Source organism: Megascapheus bottae, chromosome 24 (genome assembly GCF_031878675.1).
Source record: "Megascapheus bottae isolate mThoBot1 chromosome 24, mThoBot2.hap1, whole genome shotgun sequence".
NCBI lineage: Eukaryota > Metazoa > Chordata > Mammalia > Rodentia > Geomyidae > Megascapheus > Megascapheus bottae.
The window spans coordinates 19,645,024-19,666,007 of NC_143532.1; the positions used below are offsets into that span (position 1 = coordinate 19,645,024).

The 20,984-nt window shown below is 39.1% G+C and overlaps 1 protein-coding gene across 1 annotated transcript in view; it reads right to left on the reverse strand.

The window, feature by feature from the left end:
* Window positions 1-20,984, reverse strand: part of Rspry1 (ring finger and SPRY domain containing 1) — a 43,059-nt gene that overhangs the window by 17,007 nt on the left and 5,068 nt on the right. The window contains exons 2-6 of the mRNA XM_090357602.1: window positions 12,345-12,849; window positions 6,912-6,964; window positions 5,489-5,601; window positions 3,581-3,707; window positions 2,344-2,402 (exon numbers count right to left, since the gene is read on the reverse strand). Coding sequence (XP_090213728.1) covers window positions 2,344-2,402; window positions 3,581-3,707; window positions 5,489-5,601; window positions 6,912-6,964; window positions 12,345-12,694 — 702 coding nt within the window. The 5' untranslated portion in view covers window positions 12,695-12,849. The remainder of the gene's footprint in view (window positions 1-2,343; window positions 2,403-3,580; window positions 3,708-5,488; window positions 5,602-6,911; window positions 6,965-12,344; window positions 12,850-20,984) is intronic.

Here is a 20,984-nt window from a genome sequence, read left to right on the forward strand (position 1 = left end):
TTTTTCTCTTCCATTCAGAAGTCAGAAAAATTTCATTCATTCAAGTCCTTTTATTATCCATTTGGCTAATATCATTTATAATGAAGAACTATGCTGAGATTCAATCTATTTTTTCCTTCAAGTCACTGGGGTTATCTATAAATATGAAAATTTCAATAGTATTTTATTAAGTGTTTTATGTCATTTTACTCAGCAAAAATTCTATTAAGGCTTTGTAAAATGAAATAGTTTATTCTTCTATTCTTTAAAGCAAGCAAAACAGAAAACTTGAATTGTTGCCTAGTCTTTTATTCAGAATAAGAACAACAAGTTCCAGAATTATAAGTAATAAAATTAGCAACTAAATGTTTTCATTTTAACCTGGTCCCTGAAAGGATTTCTACAAATGCTAACAACAGAGGAGAGAGCAACAAGTGTGCTGTTCATACACGAGTTCATATCCCATAGGTCTACCTGTTTAACATCCAAGCTGCTTACAACTATGCTTTCCCACAGCTGGGCTGTGAGCCTCCAGAGTGCTCCAGAACACCAGAGAATGCCTACTTATTTTTCTAGTGCCCTCCTAAGTGGGGCAAAGCTCATATAGCCACCATCCTCTTCTATAGCAAAACTATGCTGTGCATATCTTCCTGACCCCTGACATTATCTTCTCTTATCAGACAACGGTCTCTGGGCCTTTACTGTAGTTTCTTCTGGACACAAGTCTTAATTTTATGGCATGGCCTGGCTGAGGCTCATCTTCATCAGGATATGTGTCTCACCTTCCATATGCCATCCACCTCACTCCCCTTCTTGAATTTTTATGGCATTTAATGGAGAAAAAGTAACTTTGCCCTTGATCACATTCTGTCATAAGAGGAAGGTTGTGTTGTCTTAGCAGTTTTGTTCCATTACTTACTAGGAAAACTCCTTGCTGGAAAAACTGTGAGCTGCCACTGCTGTTTCTTCAGTGTTTGCTCAAAGCAATGTAAAGGTACTCTTATTACTGTGTAGGCACTAATGAACAAGGTCTTTCACATTGAAATTTTGAAAAAGGCCAAAGTTTACTGAAAAAGTAACTTTAAACAAATATAGACTATACCCCTCTGTACAACTATTCTGTGTAACACGAAAGAATTTTGAAAAATGAGAAAAAAATATAGACCAGTCAGACTAAAGTTCATCATGATGAGAAATCAGAAGGCATACACAGCCTCAATAAACAAGCTTCACAACTGACATACAAAATATTCCAAAAACAGCAGCTTTAAGAACAGAAGTAGAGAAAGGAGAAGAGGACAGCCTAGAGATTTATATATATTGGGATCCTGGCCTCATGTTGGAATGCTGTATTATTTTGTTCCTACTGCAGAACTCCCTATTACCACCTGGGGAGACTAGACGCATAAAAAGTGAATAATGGCAGTTATTTTATGACTCAATCACTGCTGGCTCACACCTGTAATTCTAGCTACTAATCTTAGCTACTCAGGAAGCTGAGACCTGAGGATCGTAGCTGAAAGCCAACCTAGGCAGAAATGTCTCCATGAGACTCTTCTCCAATTAACCACTCAAAAACTGGAAGTGGTGCTATGGTTTAAGTGGTGCAGCACTAACCTTGAGCACAAAGAGGCTCAGGGACAGCTCCCAGGTCCTGAGTTCAAGCCTCACAACGAACAAAAATAAAAAGTAAAAAAAAAAATTAAAACCAGACAAATTCAACTTTTTGTTTACGATAATTTGCATCTCAGCTTTCGTTGTTATTGCTGTTGTTGAAGACAAAATAATCCGGTACTGGTGGCTCATGCCTGCAATCCTAGCTACGGGGGAGGCTGAGATCTGAGGACTATGGTTCAAAGCCAGCCTGGGCAGGAAAGTCTGTAAGACTCTTATCTCCAATTAACCCCCAGAAAACTGGAAGTGGAGTTGTGGCTCCAAGTGGTAGAGAGCTAGCCTTGAATGAAAAAACTCAAGGACAGCACCCAGGCTCTGAAGGTTCAAGCCCCATGAATGATGAAAGAAAGAAAGAAAGAAAGAAAGAAAGAAAGAAAGAAAGAAAGAAAGAAAGAAAGAAGGAAAGAAAGAAAGGAAGGAAGAGAAAAGACAAAGAAGTGTTGGCTGGGATACAGTCCAAAGGTAAAAATCCTTGTCTGGAATACATAAGGCCCTTGGATTCACTCCTCAACACCACAAAACAACAACAATGCTGAAAATAAAAACAAGAGCAAACAACAACAAAACAGAAGGGAATAAGAAAACAAATAAAATTTAGAACTAATGTATTCTCTGTGTCAAGAACTATGTTGGTAAATTGAGAAAAACAAATAATTCTAGATGACTAAGAACAACTAGCCAGACACTTACCAGACACTGCAGCAAATATTCCAGTATTCCTGGGCTAAGTAAACCTATACTTGCAGGACCTAGACAAACACAACAGATACTGGATATAATTAAAGTGCCATGTTATTTTTATTGATAACTAATGACAAATTGTTAGTAGAACTCTGAATGTTTTACGAAGTACTCCATGCATATTCTTTTCCTCAAGCCTCCTATTCTCTAGGTGGTTATAGTACCATGCTCATGTCATAGCTGAGCAAATGAGCCACAGAGTACAGAGATGAGCCCAAAGGCACTTGGGCACAGGTAGAATTGAAACTAGCACCCATGTTCTGATTTCTTTTCCTGCCCTCCTTTCCTTTCCTTCCGTATTTTTTTTTTTTTTTGCCAGTCCTGGGGCTTCAACTCAGGGCCTGAGCACTATCCTTGGGCTTTCCTCAAGGCTAGTACTCTACCACTGGATCCACAATACCACTTCTGGCTTTTCTATATATGTGGTACGGGGGAATCAAACCTGGGGCTTCATGCATGCTAGGCAAGTACTCTGCCACTAGGCAAAACTACCAGCCCATCTTTTTTTTTTTTTTGCCAGTTCTGGGCCTTGAACTCAGGGCCTGGGCACTGTACCTGAGCTTCTTTTGCTTAAGGCTAGCACTTTGCCACTTGAGCCGCAGTGATACTTCTGTTTTTCTGTTTATGTGGTACTGAGGAACTGAACTCAGGGCTTCACGCATGCAAGGCAAGCATTCTACTACTAAGCCACATTCCCAGACCCACCGTTCCCCCCCTTTTTTTTGGTTGGCTGTGGGACTTGAACTCTGGGCCTGGGCACTGTCCCTGAGCTCTTCAGCTCAAGGCTAGCACTCTATCACTTTGAGTCTCACAGCACTGCCACTTCTGGTTTTTTGGTGGTTAACTGGAGATAAGAGTCCCACTTTCCTGCCTAGGCTGGCTTTGAACAGCAATCCTCAGATCTCAGCCTTCTGAGTAGTTAGGATTATAGGCATGAGGCCAATGGTGCCCACCTATCCTTCCTTTAATTTTAAAGCAAGTAAATAGTTTTTATCTTTTAACTTGCTCTTGAAAGCAAGAAAATTAAATTAGATTCCGTTTAATTCTGTGTCCTTTGAGTCTTTTCCTTATCAGTTCTTTTCTTACTTCTTTTTCCACCAGCAGTGTGATAACAAGTTCACAGTGCAGATTTCCTCTCAGTGTCAGACTACTTAGGGTCTTTCTCGAAAGCATTTCCTAAACTTACCTGCTAGTTTTTCAGCTAAACAGCCTAGGACTGCAGATGTGTTCCTGTGTTTGGCAGGATGGCCTGAGTCCTGGCAAGCTACTTCTCCATTTAAGTTGAGAATTTCGGTCAATTTCTGGAGTGCATCCTAAAAACAAAAATGTACAAGTATTTTTCCTAAGAGAATTCTTTGAGAACAAAGTTATATCCAGATATTAAGTAAATGCAGACTGTACATAATGATCCCAACAATATCCCTATTCGTGAGAAATATTATTTGATCAGCCTGAAAGTTTTCTCCTACAAGCTGCTTTATTCCATTTCATTCCAAATATATGCTACTTAATCTTGAAATCATTACCCTAACTAAACCCACTCAAATATGCTTAATAGTATTAGGAGTTAGTAATACTGAAGTAAAAAGTTACTCTTTAAAATAAAGTTTTACCAAGTTAGAACAAAACCCACCAGTTTTTATATTAGGGCTTGAACTCAGGGTCTCCGAGCTCTTGCTCAACCTTTTCCACTTAAGAGTAGTATTCTACCACTTGGCTCACACCTTTATCTCCAGCATTTTGCTGGTTATTTTGAGATAAAAATCTCCTAATATTTGCCTACCAGGCTGATTTCAAACCAAGATACTCAAATCTTAGTTTCCTTTGTAGCTGGGATTACAGGTATGAGCACTGGTGCCCGCCCACCAGAGTTTTGGAGGCAAATTAAAACAGAGACAGCTTATTAACTTAGGTGTAAATATCAAATACCAATGACTAGTTTAAAGACGTTTCCTTTCTGTCCACAACATTTTTATTGTACAGGGCCCAAATGTCTGAAGCTTAAGCAAACAAATGAAAGATACTAGAATTTTTAAAAAAAAGATTGGCAAAACACATTAGATTAAGGCAACGGAAGTGTGATTTTTGTTTGTTCTAAGTAAGGCATACCACTATAGGAAGACTCAAAAGTACTTTTTACTTAGACTGTTTTCTTAATAGGAGATCTTTGTCCTTTGTTCTGAGGAAATTGCTCAGGAAAAGATAGGAAAATCAGCTTAGTGACTAAACATTCTCTTCTAATTTCTAGACTGTCATTGTAGATAGAAATGCTTTTACTTTTAACATTTAGAAAACACAGAACTAAAACCTTTACAGTATACTACTATAGAGAAGGCAGCACATCATTAGTAGTGAAACTTTTTTTTTTTTTTGCCAGTCCTGGGGCTTGAACTCAGGGCCTGAGCAGTGGCCTTGGGCTTTCTCAAGGCTAGCGTTCTTACCACATGAGCCACAGCACCACTTCCCACTTTTTCTATGTATGTGGCACTGAGAAATTGAACCCAGGTCTTTGTGTATGCTAGGCAAGTACTCTACCCCTAGGCCAATCTCCCAATCCAGTAGTGAAACTTTTACACAAGAGAATCAATAGTGAATAAAATATCTCAAACATGGATGAATCTAGAGCAATCATGTTGAATGAGACAAGTCAAGACCAAAGGAACAAAAGGTGCATGGTATCCTTAATATGTGGCTATTAGATCCAAACAGTACAAGAGCGAGAACTCAAAAGTTGCATACCCAATGCTATGGACATGGTACTGGAAATATAAACACAACTACATAGTCATAAAAACTTATGACTCTATAGACATAATGTTTTATTACATAGATTATTATGTATCTATGTCATACAAACCCTCAGCCTAATTTTGATTATGTTCTAAAATCTAAGTGCCAGTGATTGTATATAGAGATTCCCTTCTTGAATACCTGTTTGTTAAACATGTCATTTGAAATATGATATAAAAATCAATGTTAATAAATTCTTTAATTAAAAAAAGGGTAATGCATTATATCAAGTGTTTTTCATGGTTATTCAGCTTGTGAAAAGATGACACAAATGACAGTATTATAAAGATTAATGTTCACTTACTTTAGTAGGCAATGGACATTCATCTAGTAACAATGTTATAACAGCTGGTCCCAATGGATCTTCCAAAGGTATTACTCTAATTAAGGACTGGACAACATCCAACCATCCTTCATCTAAAGGCAAACCAAGAAGATTATATAATGAAGTCACTATCTTGAAAAAATGAAAATATTAAATAAAAGTCACATAAGAAGGCTTCACGTTGGCATAGAAACAATTTCCCTTCACTATGCAACTTTTAAGGAGCTAATATTCTGTGTATGTGGTACCGAGGAGTCAAATCCAGGTCTTTGTGCATGCTAGGCAAGCATTCTACCGCTAGGCTAACTCCCAGCCCTCAGTGATATATTTTATGCTGGTCCTGGGACTTGAAGTCAGGGACTGGGTACTTTCTGTGAGCTTTTTTGCTCAACGCTAGTGCTCTACCATTTTTGCTACACTCCATTCTAGCTTTTTGGTGGTTAACTGGAGATGAGTCTCATGGAGGTTCCTGTCAGGCTGGCTTTGAACACTGATCTTCATATGTCAGCCTCCTGAGTAGCTAGGATTACAGTCATGAATCACCGTGCCTGGCTCAGGGGCATTTTTTATATGGAGAAGATTTAAGCTATACTTTTGGGTCTTCAAATTCTGATTTAACAGTAACAAGCACTGGGTACCAGTGGCAGTATTTATAGCTACTCAGGAGACTGAAAATTGGAGTAGTAGTATAAGGCCAGGCCAGGTAGGAAAGTCCAAGAGACTCCATAACTAGGAAAAAGCTGGGCTGGAGGAAATGGCTCAAGTAGTAAAGCATCAGCTGAGAAAGCAACCAAACAAAACAATGAGGCCCTGAATTAAAACCCTGGTACCACAAAAAACAAAAACACTTTATTGATGATATAGAACTTGAGAAAAGTAATTATTATCAACAGTAGGTTCCATTTTTTTTTTTTTTTTTTTGCCAGTCCTGGGCTTGAGCTCAGGGCCTGAGCACTGTCCTTGGACTTTCTCAAGGCTAGCACTCTACCACTTGAGCCTCAGCACCACTTCCGGCTTTTTTCTATGTATGTGGTACCGAGGAATCGAACCCGGGTCTTCGTGCATGCTAGGCAAGCACTTTAACCACTAGGCCAAACTCCCGGCCCAAGTAGGTTCCATTTTTAAAATGACACTTAGGAAAGGACTAAAGTTTATTCTTCCCATTCTAGAAGTTATGACCAAAGATCAATGCCAAAAAAAGTTTTCATAATTTCAAATAAGATAACCACAGATAAAAACAGCTAAGTATCCAAGACATAATATATGGTACCTATTATACTTTTTTGGGAAAATCTCCATACTCAGGCTTTTTCCCGTGAACATGTAAAAAATATTTTATCTTACAAAAGTAGCTTTATTTCATTATTAATTAAAATCAGATAGTATTAAAAACAAAAATTACCTGTTTCTGCCATTTCATGTAATGTAATCATTGAATAGGGAGGTTCCTGATCACTGAAAAACAAACATTGGAGGAATTAAAGAAGGCAATAATAGGTGAAATTCCAAATGAAAATTCTAATTGAAAGTGTGGGATGGGGAAAAAAAGGAGAAATGGCCATGAACAAATGAAGAAAAAGCACAGAAGAATCAAGCAGAGTTGGAGGATCTAAGAACAAAAGTATACTATATCCTTCATGCTCATTTCCATCGACACTGTCCATGATAGCACATAAATAAATGAGCAGATAGACACACAAAGACTACTATGTGGCCTGAGGGAAAAACACTAAAACTGGAGACTAGAGTCTGCTCTAGGTTTACCTCTAAAGGCCCACGGCCACCTGACATGTGGCAGGAAGACCAACAGCATCTTTCTCATTTACCTGGAAGAAATGCAGGTAAGAGATGGCAACCAAGGGTTTATAGAATCCAGGGCTTACAGAAGCAGCTTCACTTGAGAGTTTTTGGGAAATATCACTATATGCTTAAAATTCATGAAATGGTATTATAAAAAGAGGCCAAATGTAACTAAGAACTATTCAATATCCCTGACTCTGTTCTAAAATAGCATTGAATATATGTGTATCTCTCTCTCTCTCCTCTCTCTTTTTCTCTGCATGGGGCTGTACACTGTGATCCCAGACTTTGTAAGTACTTTAGGAGAACTTTCAGGCTAAAATACTTGTCGTTGAACAATGATAATTTCTTTTGTTTACATATTTGGACCTATTTTTTCCTGCCTCAAAAAACACCATAACATTAATGCCATAAATCATGTAATCCTCAGAGGATTCCCGTGAGGTACAAATTACTATGCCTATCCCAGGTACTCATTAGGTAAGTTTGTATATCTTGAATCCTTTCATAATAAGGGAAGATTTGTATTTAAAAAGAATTTGTAGTTTGGGTATGGTGGTGAATGCCTGTAATTCAGCAAGAGGATTGTTGAGTTCAAAGCCAATGTAGGCTAGGTTGAGAGATCCTGCTGTAAAAAAGACAAAAGAAAAAGCAAACAAACATAGAATTTAAAAGAAATACATAACCGGCTGCTGCAAACATTTCTAGGGAACAGTCTGGCAACTGGGTATAAATGTACCCAATAATTATAGGTCCGCCAAGGATTTGTGCTATTCCCTACAGAGTTAGCTCTAAGAGCAAAAATTTAGTAGTGACTTAAGTAATTATGATGAAAATAACCAACATGGTACTTTAAATACTCCATAAGTCTGAAGTAGTTGCACTTTTACATACAGCAATAAAAGTTCCAAATACATAGTTCTTTTTTTGAGACAGTATTTTGCTGTGTTACTGATACTGGCTTATAACATGTGATCCTCCTGCTTCTGCTATACTTTTTTTGGTCATGGGGGTCGAACTCAGGGCCTGGGTGCTATTTCTGAGCATTCTTTTTTTTTTTTTGCCAGTCCTGGGCTTGAGCTCAGGGCCTGAGCACTGTCCTTGGACTTTCTCAAGGCTAGAGCTCTACCACTTGAGCCTCAGCACCACTTCTGGCTTTTTTCTATGTATGTGGTACCAAGGAATTGAACCCGGGTCTTCATGCATGCTAAGCAAGCACTTTAACCACTAGGCCAAACTCCCGGCCCTATTTCTGAGCATTTTTATTCAAGGCTAGTGCTCTACCACTTTGAGCTACAGCACCCCTTTTGATTTTCTAGTTGTTAACTGGAGATAAGAGAGTCTCATGTGCATTCCTGTCCATGCTGACCTGAACTGTGATCCCAGATCTCAGTCTCCTGACTACCTAAGATTACAGGTATGAGCCACTGGTTCCTGGCTTCTGTAATAGAAAAAATTTAAAGCACACACAAAACTCTATAGGAATAGTTTCCCCATAACCATTTGGTAGGTAAACTAAAGCCAATATCTCAAACTCACTAGAATGGTGACTGACTGGTATTTTGAGGTGGGTAGTGGGGAGAATGGGATTAAGGAAAAGGGAAAAAGTCATAAAATACAACTGATAAGGAATGGGACTACTTCAGTTTTATAGAGATCTTTAGTGAACATAGATGTATCAACACTGAAAGAAAATGATAAACAGCCTGTAGAACAGAAATTTCTATTGGAAGACAAAAGCTAAGTTGAGGAGCCGGCACAGAGGTGGCTGGGAGCCCTAAACTTGTATTCTCCCTCCTCCACCCCTCCATTTGTCTCTGTCTCTCTCATACACACACTGAAGGAGACTGGGCAGACACACAAAGTGATCCTGGAGCATGGTTCCCTTCTCAGGAAAGGACTGGAGAAACTATATACGATAAGCCACATCACACACACACACACACACACACACACACACACACACACACACACACACACACACACACACACACCCCCCCCCCCCCCCCTGAGGCTTAAGCTCGGGGCCTACCACTGTCCTTGGGCTTTCTCAAGGCTAGCATTCTACCGCTTGAAGCATAGCACCACTTCTGTTTTTTTCTGTGTATGTGGTACCAAGGAATAGAACTCAAGAACTTTGTGCATGCTAGGCAAGCACTCTACCACTAGGCCAAACTCCCAAACCCTGGAACTGAGCTTTTTAAAATTTTTTATTTATTATTTATTTTTAAATTTTACCAGTCCTGGGCTTGGGCTCAGGGCCTGAGCACTGTCATTGGGTTTTCTCAAGGCTACAGCTCTACCACTTCAGCCACAGCACCACTTCTGCCTTTTTTCTATGTATGTGGTACCGAGGAATCAAACCTGGGTCTTCGTGCATTCTAAGCAAGCACTCTACCACTAGGCCAAACTTCTGGCCCAGCTCTTTTACGGTTGGTTGGGAGCTTAGAACCATCAAAGTCAATTATAAGGTTACTCAGAGGTGGAGGGAGTGCACCAGCTCTTTTTCAAGTGAGCACAACATACCTACTGAGGAAAACAAATTTATCTTGAGTAGTCTGTCAGGAGCAAGGGGTATGGGTGTATTTAAGTGGTAGACCACCTGCCTAGTAAGGACCTGAGGCAAACCACAGCACTCAAAAAAAGTTTTGATATCTGCATACATAACACATTTAGGGGTACTCTGTCTGAGCTTCCCTGTCTTATCTTTCAGATCTTAATAGCCATAAAAATTTATAAGATTATCAAATTCTTTTCCTCTAATAACATCTAAAAAACCACGCTGTATATCTGTGTTTATGAATTTGATTTTTCTATTATTTTCTCCATGTTTCCTTCCTATTTGTTCTTTTCTCTGCCTAATTTTTATGGATGATTCCTATTATGCAGCAAAACAAAACCAAACACCCAAAACCAACTCTAAGATAAAAGGTACCTGTTATTCAAATGTACCTTCCTTGGCTCCTAGAAGTGAATTTTGTGCTTTGAAAACAAGGTTCCTATACTTTGCTATAATTTGATATCTTCCTGGGAGCTGGGATAAGGCTCTACCTTGCTTCTATTTCCCTTAATCATTCTCTTTGAAAATGTAGCAAAATCTGTTCTGCACCTGTTTATCCCATGGGCTTAAATTAACATTGTAGGTGGGTTTACTTCTTTGCTTGAGAAGGATAACTTTTCACTACAATTTTATAGTCTTAGAGATACTTTTTTCTAGACATATTATTATTCCTGAAGACCAGCATTTTGTGGAAGAATTTAATATAACTCTAAAGATTTGTTCATACATAGACTCCATGGTTTCCCTCATTTGTAATAACTGGTATATGCCACAGATAGTCCTAACAGAGGATCACAATAGCTCAATAGCTATGAACATATGACCATATAAGACAATGCTAAGTGAAATGAACTCCAAGATAGGAAACAAGAGGTTTTTCTTTGTGGTATATGCTATTTCGTATTAGTTTTTTTGAAGAACAATGAGTATCAAATCATTAATATGATTATCAAATCATCTGAAATTTACTAGCAAGGTCTAAACCCAGAAATAACTTTTTTTTTTTTTTTGGTGGGTCATGGGGCTTGAACTCTGAGCCTAGGCACTGCCCCTGAGCTCTTCAGCTCAAGTCTACTCCTCACCCCTGTGCCTGGGTGTTGCCCTTGAGCTCTGCAGCTCAAGGCTACTGCCCTACCCCTGGAGCCACAGTGCCATTTAAGATTCTTACAGTCTTTAGCATGTGGAGTTGGTTTGAACTGTGATCTTCAGATCTCAGTCTCCTGAGTAGCCAGAAATAACTTTTTAAAAAATTACTGCCTCTATTGAATGACTGTTTTGTACAAGGCAACATAGTAGATATTGTACACATTATATCACTGCTATTCTTTTATGAAAAGTATCATTCCCATTTTACAAAAGAGGGCTCTGAGGACAAAGAAGTTCTTCCCAATAGCATGCAGCTAGTAAGTTGGCTAGGCCCAATTGTGAACTTAGGTTCATGATGGTCCTAAAATTTATGCCCTTATTTACTGAACAACCTTAAGTTAATCTGTTTTTTCACTTGAATACTGTCCTTTTAATATCACTGTTATTCAATCTGGGATTTTGTTTTTATAAGTTACACAAAGCAGGGGAGAGAATAGCCTGCAGTTTCAACTTACAAATTCCCCCAATGGATCTAAGAGGTCAAACAAGAAAATATTAAAGCAGAGTTGGTCACCAGGGGCTCATGCCTGTAATCCTATTTTGGAGACTGAGATCAGAAGAATGGCAGTACCAGACTAGCCCAAGAAGAAAGGCTCACAAGAATCCATTTCGACAGAAGAATCTGGGCCTGGTAGCCACATGCCTGTCATCCCAACTATGATAAGAAGTCTAAAATAGGTAGATCACAGCCCAAGCGTGTGCACAGACAGGAACTGAGACCCCATCTAAAACATAACCAGTGTAAAAAATGAGTAGAAGGTGCGGCTTATCTATAGTATGTCTGCCTGGCAAGTTCAAGTCCTTGAGATCACACTTACTATCCAAAACGAAACAACAACAAAAACCCCCACTAAAACAGCAAAAGAGGAGGGGGTGGGGAGAGGTGGGGGTATGCATATGAGGGGGAGAAGAAAAAGTCTCTTGACTCTTGTGCTTAACTGCCAACGAAAGCTGTATGTAGACATGTTCTTGGTAAGACAATTCATGATGACTCTGTCCGTAAAATAGACAGACATAAAACCACTTCCCACTGTAGCTGGCAACATAAACCACTCTGAATTTACTATATTCCCTAACAGAGATTATAGTTTTACTTGGCATTTTCTGCTACCAAAATGTTTTGACATTTGCAGACAGTAGTAGGTGGTAGAAGCAAAAATATCAAATCTTATCATTTACTCTGTCATCACAGGGAAGAAACAATATTCTTTGGACTATGAGCACAAGGTTTGACGAATACATCCTGAATGAACTGGAGAAGTCCAGAAGTTGAGGATGCTGGCAGAACATTTTCAGTACACTGGAGGCGGCATGGAATCGGATACTTACTTATCAACTAGAGTCCGTATTACCGCCAGTGTGTCCAGCACTAGGCCATCCACATTTTGTTTCTTTCGCCTTGGCTCATGTGGTCCTCGGCCCCTCCTAGGAGGCCGAACAGGGTCTCTGGGTTGGCTCCTTGTGTCTGCAGTGGGGACTGCACTGTTCTCGGCCTGCTGCTGGTGTGTGTCAACACTGTCTTCTGCTCCACTGTCATCACGACAGATACAGGAATTGCCCATGGTAGTAGTGGCAACTGTAGTCCCCAGTAGGTGGGCTATGTGCTCCTCAAAAGTCAACAGCAGACCCTGGCCAAGGCTTCTGCTCGCTAAGAACACGGCCCAACCAAAGACAATCATTTAGATAGTTTTCAGTTTTCCAGGTACTGTTTTCATTATCTGGAGTTGAGGAACTTGCATTCTATTTGTGTTTAACAACTGAATTCCAAAGAAAGCTGTGGAGCTGATCTTCAACATTATCAGCTACAGGGAATGCTGGTCATCCACTGGGAATTCTACAAGAAAGGGAAGAAAAGAAAAGAAAAATGAATAGAAGATTCTTGGCCACTCAATTACACAAACTTTCCTAGTTTGGCTATCTACGCATTACAATCACAAATCGTCTTTGGTTACTTTATTTCTTTTTCTTCTTTTCTTTGGTTGCTTTACCCAAGGAGATACTTTTGGATTACAGAGTTAACTATCAACCAATTCCTTTTTTTTTTTTTTGCCAGTCATGGGGCTTGAACTCAGGGCCTGGGCACTGTTGGATTTTCTCAAGGCTAGTGCGCTACTACATGAGCCACAGCACCACTTCCGCCCTTTTCTGTATATGTGGTACCAGGGAATGAACCCAGGGCTTTGTTCATGCTAGATGAGCACTCTATCACTAGGCCATGCTCCCAGACCCCAACCAATTCCCTTTAATTGCCATATTTATTATATAAAGTTGACTGCTAAACCATGTCCTTGAAAATCAATCAGGAGTCCTAATCAGTGTTTAAAAGCATGAGTAAATATAATGATGTAATAGCTATACATTAGAAAAATGTGTGCGATTCTTTTCAAGGGCTCCTTTTGTGATAAAAAATGGCCTGTCTTCTTTTATATACATGGGATAATTTAATCTTTCAAATAAAGTATCTAATTACACATGTCCATTGTTAAAACATTGCTAGATGGATGTGATAACAAAATGAAAGGATATTGTTCCTTCTTAAATGATTGACCACAGTCATTTCCCAAAGGAGACTTAACCAAGAATTTATAGAAATCATCCAAATTGTTACAAAGTTCCTGTAGGGACACAATACCCTGGGACCCACAAATTCTTATTGCAAAGCTTCATTCTCATGATGATCAGTTTGCTGCGCAGCATGTCTGTAACTGCTACAAGTTAAGAATAAGATGCAACCATTATCTTTGTCTAAAAATACTAAGAACCATGTGCAAAACACCAGGCAGGGAGCAGAAGAACAAAGACAAGGACGGCACAGTTCCCTGCCCTCTGAATTCATGTGAGGCTATTCTCATCCCACGCAGTCCCTTACCCTAAACCCACTGAGCTAGGAACATTTGCTGAGGTCTGGGAAGAAGTAGCAGACAGACAGGCTGGTAGCAAAAAGTAAAAAATCATGCTGATAGTATTCAGTATACGTGGAAAATGAACTATGCAACTCGTGGGTAGGGACAGGAGGAAACTAGGAGAAAGCAAATGAAGGGGCAACACTGTCCAAAAAGAATTATACTCATTACCTGACTTATGAAATGGTAACCCCTCTGTAGAACATCTTAAGAACAATAAAATTATATTTAAAAAACCATACTGACATTGAAGGCTAGAACACATAAACTAACTCACTACTCATGTCCTGAATAAGATTAGATGTAAACAGATGTAAATAATTTAGTGGGATTAGAAGAGAAAAATTACTTTTATTATTCTGGATGGATTCATAGAAAATTCTTTTCAGCATTTTCCCTACTATTCATTGAGGAGAATCAGAAGGCGGAGAGGGAGGAATATGGAAGGTATAAAAAGTCTATCTATCTCTCTCTATATATATGTGTGCATATACATATACATAAATATATATGTAAAAATGCTATTTAGTGTAAAGGGATGGGAGGGAAAAGACAAGAGAGAAGTGAAATAGTTATCTTTCCTCAGACTACCAAGGTAGCAGAGGCTGAGCCACCATGTTCTTAGTTCCTTCAAACCAGTGAGGCTGTCTTTTAAAGTTTGGAGGCTGTACTTAAGAATGAATATAGGGGACCGGGAGTTTGGCCTAGTGGTAGAGTGCTTGCCTAGCATGCACGAAGATCCGGGTTCGATTCCTTGGTACCACATACATAGAAAAAGCCTGGAAGTGGTGCTGTGGCTCAAGTGGTAGAGTTCTAGCCTTGAGAAAGCCCAAGGACAGTACTCAGGCCCTGAGTTCAGTCCCAATGACTGGCAAAAAAAAAAAAAGATTGAGGAGAGACAGAAATAAGTCTGCATAAATTAACAGTCCATGGCATAAATTAAATACCCATGTTCTGAGCCCAACACAGTGGTATACACTTGTAACATTAGCAATTAGGCTGAGGCAGAGAGATGGGGAGTTACAGGCCAGTCTGGGCTACATAGTGAGATCTTGTCTCAGATAAGCAACAAAGCTAAGGCATTGTTGGGCTGTTTACAGGAAAGGGTTTCTGACAAGCCTATGACTGGATAGCTCAGGTAATTTTGCCACTTCTGAAGTACCTCCTTGAAATCTTAAAGGATCATATGTTTCTCTCTCTCCTCTCTCTCTCCTCTCTCTCTCTCTCTCCCTCCCCCTCTCTCTCTCTTCCCCTTCCCTTTTTCTTTTTCTTTCCCCTTCTCCTTCAGTATTAAGGCTTGAATTCAGGTACTCTTATCAGCTTTTTTTTTTTTTTTGCCAGTCCTGGGCTTGAGCTCAGGGCCTGAGCACTGTCCTTGGACTTTCTCAAGGCTAGAGCTCTACCACTTGAGCCTCAGCACCATTTCCAGCTTTTTTGTTTTCCTATGCATGTGGTGCATGTGGTAGAGAACTTGCCTAGTATACATAAAGACCTGGGTTCGATTCCTCGGTACCACGTACATAGAAAAGCCAGAAATGGTGCTGTGGCTCAAGTGGTAGAGTACTAGCCTTGAGGAAGCCCAAGGATAGTGATCAGTCCCTCAGTTCAATCCCCAGGACTGACACAAAAAAAATTGCATATTGGGTTTTGAACCCAAGGTCTTATGATTGCTAGGAAGGCACTTGAGCCCTGCTCCAGCTTTATTGGTTTATTTTTCAGATAGGGTCTGACATTTACTTTTGCCAGGGCAGGCCTGAACTGCAATCCTTCTATTCATGTTTCCCAAGTAGCTGGGTTTACAGGGTTTTTTTTGTTTTTTGTTTTTTTTATTTGTTTTTTTCCTTTATTAATTGAGGTGGAGTCTAGCTATCTTTTTGCCTGGTTGGCTTTGTACCTTGATCCTTCCAAATTCTGTCTCCTAAGTAGCTAGAATTATAGACATGAGCCACCATGCCTCGGTTATGTTAAAACATATCTTTACCTACTAATTTTATTTTTAAAATTCCATTCTTTTTTGCCAGTCCTGGGCTTGAGCTTAGGGCCTGTCCACTGTCCTTGGACTTTCTCAAGACTAGAGCTCTACCACTTGAGCTACAGCACTACTTCCAGCTTTTTTCTATGTATGTAGTGCCAAGGAATTGAACCCGGGTCTTCCTGCATGCTAGGTAAGCACTCTACCACTAGGCCAAACTCCTGGCCCTCAGTTCAGTTTTAAAACCTAAACACTATGTAAGTCTTGAGAAAGCGAAATCTCTTCCTTTGTTCTACCTAAGCCCATTCATCTACCAAACATACTCATATTGGCTTCTACACCTATCATGCCCTTAACTCGTTTTTCCCCCCTCCTCCTTAAAGCTAAGTGTTCAGTAGAACTATCTCAAGTATAAAGGCTGTACAGAAACTCATACTCTGGGACCTGGATACCACAGTATACATCTGTAATCCCAGCTATTTGGAAGGCAGAAGCAAAAAGACCTTGAGTTAGAAGTCAGTCCAAACAAAGCCAACAAGAGACTACCTGAAACAATAAACTCAAAAGGGTAGAGGCATGGCTCATGAGCACTTCATGCTCAAAGCCCTGGAATCAGTTCTCAGCAACACACACACACACACACACACACACACACACACACACACACACACAACTATAAGCTGGTTTATCATAATTTCTTACCTACCAAGAATTATTTTATACAAGTAATTGATGCTAACAAAAAGTAGCTCCATATATTTCTAATCTGTGGCTAAAACAACTAACACCTGGAACATAGTAGAAAGCAGCGGTCCAAGGTCCAATACAAAGGAATTTCTGAGGAATGCTTTCATCCTCTGAGGAAAGCTCGCTCAGATTCCAAACTCTGTCCCCACGGTCCTTCCCCATGGCCAAGGACCGTGCTCAAAATTGCCAGAACAGAAGGGATTCCACTGGCTTTTTTAATATGCCAGAGCTTTTCCACACCACCAGTATGGGAAGCAGGATGGGACATGAGGTACAAACAATAGATTCAATCCACTTAGACATTAGAAAGAAGAAGTGGATACTGAAAACGACTAGCAATGATATGAGAATGTTAAGATGAGCTCAAGAGAAGATAGGGGATTATATAATTTAAGGGCAAGAGAATTAAGCTGTATTAAGTTATTCAGAATAATTAACAAGAAAACAAACAAAAGAGGATCACTTGAGTCCAGGAGTTTAAGCTCAAGGCTGAGTTCAGAATTCAGTACCACTGCGGGGAGAAGAGGGTCACTTCGTTGAGGGTGAAGACTGAGGACCTCAATTCTTAATTTTACCTGAGCATGTATCTAAACATGTATTTTTTGCTAAGACTTACATAATGGAATACAGAATCATTTATTTTTTCCCTAGTACTGAGTTTTGAACTCAGGACCTTATGCTTATTAGTTAGGATTTTACTCAAGTAATTATCTTGCCTCAGCCGCCCAGTAGCAGGACTACAAGCTCATGATTCCATCTCTGACAAGAACTTTTCACATGAACAGAAACTGCTTTTGAATGAAGTCCTTTGAAGATGTTAGCCAAAAAAGCATTAGAGAATAGTATCCATTAGTAAGATGTACCACGCATGGCAACATAATGAATGATATACATGTCTGAAAATGTCATGAAAGAACATATCATTCTACACAATTACAAGATGCTGATTAAAAAAAACCTCCATATATCCATCCTAGGAAGCATCATAATGAATGCACACTGAAGCTGTCTTATAGATAGTATTATCCAGGGATGGAAGACTGAATGGAACCAGTAAGAAGAGATTATGAACATACCTATACACTTCACTAGCTTTGAAAACTATTCAGCAATAATCACAAAGTCAATTTTGAGAGGAGAAAAAGCTATTCACGTAATTTAAACATGTATAATTATATAATTGTCTCAGGTATCAATCGATGGTTAAGACTATCATCAATGGATTTAATGACAGTTTTTATCACTCATATATGTAATTGTTTAGTGGACTATCTAAATAACAAAACTTTAAAAAAAACCCATTAGATTCTTGATAACTATTTTGCTGCAAGATCATAATCAAAATCAAAAATTTCCTTTACATACACATTAATTTTAAGTGCAGCAGTATTAGTGCTGGAGACTTGGCTTGAGTAGTATAGTGCCTGTCTAGCAAGCATGAGGCCATAAATTCAAACTCAAGTACCACCAAAATAATAATTGTAATAAACGTGTATCATCATTATCATCATTATGATTTGATGGTATTGTAGATTGAAGTTAAGGCCTCTTGCTGTGGAGGTCTACCACTGTTCCCAGCCCCTTTCTGCCTTGATCATTTTTGAGGCAGGATCTCTTACTTTATGTCCAGATCAGCATCAGCTGAGATCCTTTTGTGGGTGCTTCCCTGTGTCACTAGGGATGACAGGTATGTGCCACTGCATCGAGCCATTGTGCTTTCCTCGTAGTTGGGATAAGAAGCCTGTACCCAGACATCAAGTAAGATGGAGTAGTAAATTTATATGCCCCAGCTGGCTTCAAATTGTGATACTTCAATCCCATCTTCCAAGTAGCTAGAATTGGAGGATCAAGTCATCTCACTTCACTAAACTGTGTCATTATTATTTTGTTTCTACTTTTTTTGGAGGGGAGGGGAAGTGCTGGATTCTAACTGAAGGCCACATGCATGCTAGAAAAATATTCTAACAGAGCTACACCCCCCCCCACACACACTCAATTCCTTCCTTTTTAAAAAAAAAGATTATTTTATTTCTATATTGTAATTTATTAGATTTTTACATTTTCAAAACTCCTCTGAGAGAAATAATAAATCAAACTTAAGAGTCTCAGTGAATTTCTGTTAAAGAGTGAAGTTTTGGTACTTGGTGTCAGTATTAAAATACAGGCCTCTACCCTCACAGCTAGCTAACCACACAGGCATCTGGCCAGCTGGTCTAATCCTCTCCAACAAATGGTCCAGGAATCAGTGAGTCATCTCTTCAAATATTTGCTTGCATTTGGTTATTAAGCACATCAGTTACAGAGAGAACTTTCTTTTCTATGAAAAAAAGACTTCAGGATTATGCTTTCAAAAAGGGAGAAGTTGTTTCCTAAGGAAGAGAAACCAGACACTGGGCACAAAATTACTATTGCTGTAATCTTCACCTCATCCGTCCAAGTAGCATTATAAGATGCAGTCCTTTTTCCCAGTCTCCACCTCCACCCCACCCCAGGCTAAACCAGATAGCACAGATGGCAACCAGGTATTACTGATTTTCTCTCTGGAAAATGTTTTCAGATTTTCCCCTAAAACAACAAGTGTGTTATAATAGGTTCTGATGTCATATTTACTGCCTACCACCACTTTATTACAAACAATTTCAATCATACAGTAAAGTTAAATTAAAATTCACTGTGAATGGTGAACATCTATATATCTGTCACATACAGCCTGCCATTAATACTTTATATGTGCTTATTATAGCTATTCATCTATATGCTATAATCAGTTCATATAATTTTCACTGCATTTCACTGCTTTTGTGTGCAATGCCTAAATAATTCAGAATGCACATCACTAGCTAAACCTCAATGATTTTAGAAGTCAAATTTACATATAGTGAATTGTGAGAATCTTTTTTTTTTTTTTTTTTTTGCAGGTCCTGGGGCTTGAACTCAGGGCCTGAGCACTGTCCGTGAGCTTTCTCAAGGCTAGTGCTGTACCACTTGAGCCACAGCACCATTTCCAGCTTTTATTATATGGTACCAAGAAATCTAACCCAAGTGTATGTGTGTGTGTGTGTGTGTGTGTGTGTGTGTGTGTGTGTGTGACTGGAAAAGAGTGGTTCAAAGTTCAGAGCACCTTATCAGGCCCTGAGTTCAAACCCTAGCATCTGAAGAAAATACACCTTTGAAGGTACTTACATTTTTTTGGGAATAAAAAAAAAAGATTGCCAGAGAGCTTTTAAATTGCAGCAGTGGTCAAAAAAGTAGTGTGGTGGAAAGAAATTACAAAATACATTCCTTACTTGAAAAACTATAAAAGGAGAAAGAACAAATCATTTTATCATTCAAAACATGTATTGAAAAGAAAAAAACTGTATTGAAAAAGTAACTGTAACACAGTAGTAGAATGCTTGCTTAGCTAGCACAGTCCCTGACTTTAAAATCCCAGTACTGCCAACAATTTATTTTTTGTTGTTGTTAGTCATGGGGCTTGAACTCCGGTCCTGGGTGTTGTCCCTGAGCTTTTCAGTTCAGCTGGCACTGTATCACTTTGAGCCACAGCACCACTTTCCATTTTCTGATGGTTAACTGGAGATAAGTCTCATGGATTTTTCTGCTCTAGCTGGCTTACAACAAGGAATTTCCAGAAACGAATGAGAGAGAGACGGTACAGGGGGAAGGAGGTAAGGGAAGGGGGTAAGAGGGAGGGAAGAAGGGAAGGGGTGGGGAGAGAGGGAAAAGGAGTAAAGAATCACTAATAAAGTCTCAAGGATTGAAAAAAATCTGCCTTGGGCCCAAAAAGGAAATCCAAGGAAGATCGTTAATGACAGCTGCAGTCAGGGGAGAAAAACAAATGTAAAATTTTACACTATTTGAGTTTTCTTCCTCCAGGCGATCAAATAACACAAAGTCATATAGTTGTGTTATACAAATATATAAAAAATGTGAAGGAAAAATATTTTTCTACTGAAGAAAATGTTATTCTATTAAGAAAAGCAAACAAGATTTGCTTTTAATGTTCTAAAAACATCCAAGTGTATATTTTCCACTGGGTACCTGTTAAGACCTAATAGTAGTCAATAAAATACTTTAAGTGAATTTATTTTAAAATCTGTAAACATAGAAAAGTGTTCCCAAAATATTTACCACTTAAAACACCTGAGGGGCTAGGAGTATAGCCTAGTGGTAATAAGCTTGCCTATCATGCACAAAGCCCTGGGTTTGAGTCCCTGGTACTACATACACAGAAAAAGCCAGAAATGGTACTGTGGTTCAAGTGGTAGGGCACTAGCCTTGAGAAAGCTCAAGGACAGTTCTCAGGCCCTGAGTTCAAGCCCTAGGACTGGCAAAAAAAATAAAATA